The sequence below is a fragment of the Dipodomys ordii genome, unplaced genomic scaffold, assembly GCF_000151885.1.
Source record: "Dipodomys ordii isolate 6190 unplaced genomic scaffold, Dord_2.0 Scaffold11738, whole genome shotgun sequence".
Lineage (NCBI taxonomy): Eukaryota > Metazoa > Chordata > Mammalia > Rodentia > Heteromyidae > Dipodomys > Dipodomys ordii.
Window position 1 is genome coordinate 1 of NW_012278950.1, and position 3,967 is coordinate 3,967.

Genomic DNA, 3,967 nt, shown 5'->3' on the forward strand with positions numbered 1-3,967 from the left:
TCCTCAGCACCACATAAGCAAAAAGAAAAAAGCCAGAAGTGGCGCTGTGGCTCAAGTGGTAGAGCGCTAGCCTTGAGCTGAAGAGCTGAGGGACAGTGCCAAGACCCAGAGTTCAGGCCCCATGACAGGACCCCTCCAAAAAAAACCACACAGAATTTGAACCTCAATCTTTCAAATTTATGGTCATGAGTTAAGCGTACTTGACAAAGGATCCTAAGTATAAGCTTTGTTTCCCTTTCAGTGGTCCTAGGGTTTGAACTCAGAGTCTTGTACTTGCTAGGTAGGTGTTTTGCCAGTTGAGCCACACCACCCAGCCTAAGTGTAAAATATTATACCAGATTACTGCTAGAGCTGTGGGGAATGTTCTACTCTAGAAAGATTTTACTAAATTTTTAAGAAAGAAATAGTCAAGGACTTGCTGTTGTACAGCAGTATAACTACTGAAGTTGATGCTTTACAAGTGAACAGTCACTAGCTACTTATCCAAATACACAATGGAAGTTTATTAAAAAACAATGAAAACTAGAACTCTTAAACTGAATAGTATAAGAACTGGTACCATGTTTACAAAGGAAGAAACCAAAGCAGTAGCATTTCTGCATATCAAATGCACATAGGTGGCAATTTAGAACAAATCATACTACATGGACCTTGGAGCAAGACATTCAAATATTACTGGATTAGGGGCTGGGAATATGGCTTAGTGGTAGAGTGTTTGCCTAGCATGCATGACACCCTGGGTATGGTTACTCAGTACCACATTAACAGAAAAAGCCAGAAGTGGTGATGTGGCTCAAGTGGTAGAGTGCTAGCCTTGAGCAAAAAGCAAAAGCAGGCTCTGAATTCAAGCCCCAGGACTGGCTGAATAAATAAATAAATAAATACTGAACTAATAAAAATAAATTCCTCAATGTAACTTTAAGACTTAGTTGGTATGAATTATTTAAAAATGTCACAGCCAGCTTGAGTCTTGGAATAACACTCCAGCAGCAAGAGCCCCTAAGTGCAATCTCAAAAGCAGAATCAGAAAGACACTCAGCACCAACATGATGGCACAGGTGGAAACCCCACACCTGAACTCATGCCACAGTGGGCTGTAGTCAAAACACAGGCATTCCCAAATAGGATACAAATAACCTTCAGGCAAGATATATATAGTACCCATCAAACACAAATGGATTTCATGTTTCAGCTGGGATCCATCTCTTAAGATAACTCAATTGTATATATGCAAATATTCCAAAATTTAAACAAAGAAACAAAATGCCAGGCACCAATGGCTCACGCCTGTAATCCTAGCTACTCAGGAGGGTGAGATCTCAGGATCATGGTTCAAAGCCAGCCTGGGCAGGAAAGTCTGTGAGACTCTTATCTCCAATTAACCACCAGAAAACTGGAAGTGGTGCTGTGGCTCAAGTGGTAGAGCCCTCACCTTTAGCTGAAGAGCTCAAAGACAGCGCCCAGGCCCCAGAGTTTAAGCCCCAGGACTGACCAAAAAAAAAAAAGAAACAAAAAGCCCCAAACTCTTCTAGTCCTAAGGTATTTCTGACAAAGCATATGTGATCTGTATTTAATTCTTATACAATCAAATATGAAAGACATCTGAAAGTTCTAGACAAAACCACTGAAAACCACAAGTTCTCAAGTCACAGTCAATTGCCCTTTCCAAACCACCAGGAAACTTGTATGATTTAAAAGTTAAACAATGAATTCGTTCTACTTACAGTTTTAATTTTCCCTTGAATCAACTTCTGCAAGTCATTCATCAACTTCACTCTTTTTTCTTTGTCACAATCTTTTCTACATGAGAAGAAAGTGTAAGAAGTTATTTTAAACATGAAACTATACCAATATGTGCTCATCAGTTTAGCATGGATTTCCTTTTCAAAACCAGCAAACCTCTGACATTAAAATTGCTATTCCAGAGCTGCCAGACAAAAGTAATTTTCTCAGAGGCAGAAACTCATCTCACAAGGTATAATCTTATGCATCAATCTAAAGTCTTAACAGTCAGAATTTCAGAAAGAGAAAAAAACAACGAAAACAAGTCTAAAATAGCAAATACTTAAGCAGCTCAGAACCTAGCAGATAAACTGTCCTTCATTTTCTCAGAAATCTCTCAGGAAGAATGTTAAATCCATTTTGATAACCTGACACTCTCCTAATGATCCTACATATTTCTGCAATAGTCAGGTATCTAAACACAACTGCGTCTACCAGAAGATTCTGGGTACTTCCCAAGTAACGCAAGTGCTATGTCTTTATTTTAGTGTATCTTTCTTCCTAACAGGGGGCACACTGATACTTTTCATCACCTCCAAAAACCAAAAAGGTGCTGGTCAATGGCCTTACCTTCTTAAGAGTTCCCAAATCTGCTTTGCACGAATGACAACATCGTAATTGGTTCTGTCACTGAGCTGCCTGCTCTGCTTCAGCTCTTTCTTCTTCTTTTTGAAGTCATCCCATTTGGGTTTCTTGGCTGCAGATTCTAAACATTATGGAAATTATTTTAAGACACATGTAACATTCTGAGTGCCACATAGGACTATGAATTAAGTACAAAGGGCAAACACTAATCAGGATTAGCTTCTTCTACTCACTGTGGAGGCAACAAGAGGAAAACACCATTTTCTATACTTTTCAACTTTACGTAAGTTTCTGAGTAGTTTGCATATTTTAAATTTAGCTTAAAAACTCCAATCATTCATTTAGCAGCTTTTTTTTGGGGGGGGGGACGGTGGAGGGGAAGGTTGGTAGAAGGTTCTGTATAGCACAGGATTGCACCAGCTCGGAGTCAAGTACTCTTGCCTCTTAATCCATAGTGCTGGAAAGATAGTGTTGTTTACTTAAGCCTATCTACCTTTCCTTCCTTGCCCAAAAAGCATGTCCAGAGTTGCTACACACAAAGGCCGACACTGCCTGACAGAGAAAGGCCTCTACAAAGGCCACCCTGGGGAGTAATGCTTACCATCACTTTTACCATCTGCCTGGAATTTTCTCTTCCTGTTGAGTTTATTTGCTTGCTGCAATTTGTTCTTTGGTCCTTTGTCTCCTTGCTGTTTATTCTTGAATTGTTTGATGCCCTTTTTGCCAGGTTTTGTGGCACTTTTCTTAAAGTTCTTAGGTGTGATTTTAGTTCCATCTTCTTTGCCAACTTTCCCTGGGAATTTCTTTGAAGAGCTAGAACCTAATAATAATAATAGTGATACCAATAAGTAACTCTTAGTTCATTGAACTAAGAGTTCATTGATCCTGGGCCTAGGTCTCTTTCAGATACTGAAGTATATTTGTTACACAGAATTATACATATATATATATATATATGTATATATACATATTTAGTAGGATAAAATCTCTCCTCCCAGCTATACAGCACTTACTGTTTTAAACACAATATTAATATAGATTTAAGATACAAAGTCTAGAAAGTAGAAAAATATCTAATTAAAACTATAATTAACCACTGTTAGATAACCACTGTTGGCTTAGTGTATTTCTGGAGTTTCTGAGCATTTGATATGACATAATACTTATATATTTTTATTTCTGTCTTTAATGAGACATAATCAGGCTTTATATACAACATTCAATGGTCTAATAACAGAACAGAGGTTTAAGAATAAAATAAACACTCTTGAAACTTAGTATATCATAAGAACAAACAAGCCAGGTGTGGTGGCTCACATATGTAATCCTAGCTACTCAGACAGTTGAGATCTGAACATCACAGTTTGAAGCCAGCCTGAGCAGGAAAGTTCATGAGAATCTTACTGCCAATTAAGTAATCCACCCCCTCAAGAAAAAAATACCAGAAGTAGAGCTGTGGCTCAAGTGGTAGAGTGCTACTCTTTTTTTTTTTTTGGGGGGGGGTCCGGTAGTGGGGCCTGAACTCTGGGCCTGGGCGCTGTCCCTCAGCTCTTCAGCTCAAGGCTAGTGCTCTACCACTTGAGCCACAGCGCCACTTCCG

The 3,967-nt window shown here is 38.9% G+C and overlaps 1 protein-coding gene across 1 annotated transcript; it reads right to left on the minus strand.

Moving 5' to 3' along the window:
• Positions 1-1,724: 1,724 nt before the first annotated feature.
• On the minus strand, positions 1,725-3,187 carry LOC106002485 (pumilio domain-containing protein KIAA0020-like; the record flags this gene model as incomplete). The annotated part of the gene is made up of 3 exons (XM_013037353.1): positions 1,725-1,800; positions 2,353-2,488; positions 2,969-3,187. Coding segments are annotated over 3 exons (431 nt in total), but the record flags the coding sequence as incomplete, so codon positions are not given.
• Between the last annotated feature and the right edge of the window lie 780 nt (positions 3,188-3,967).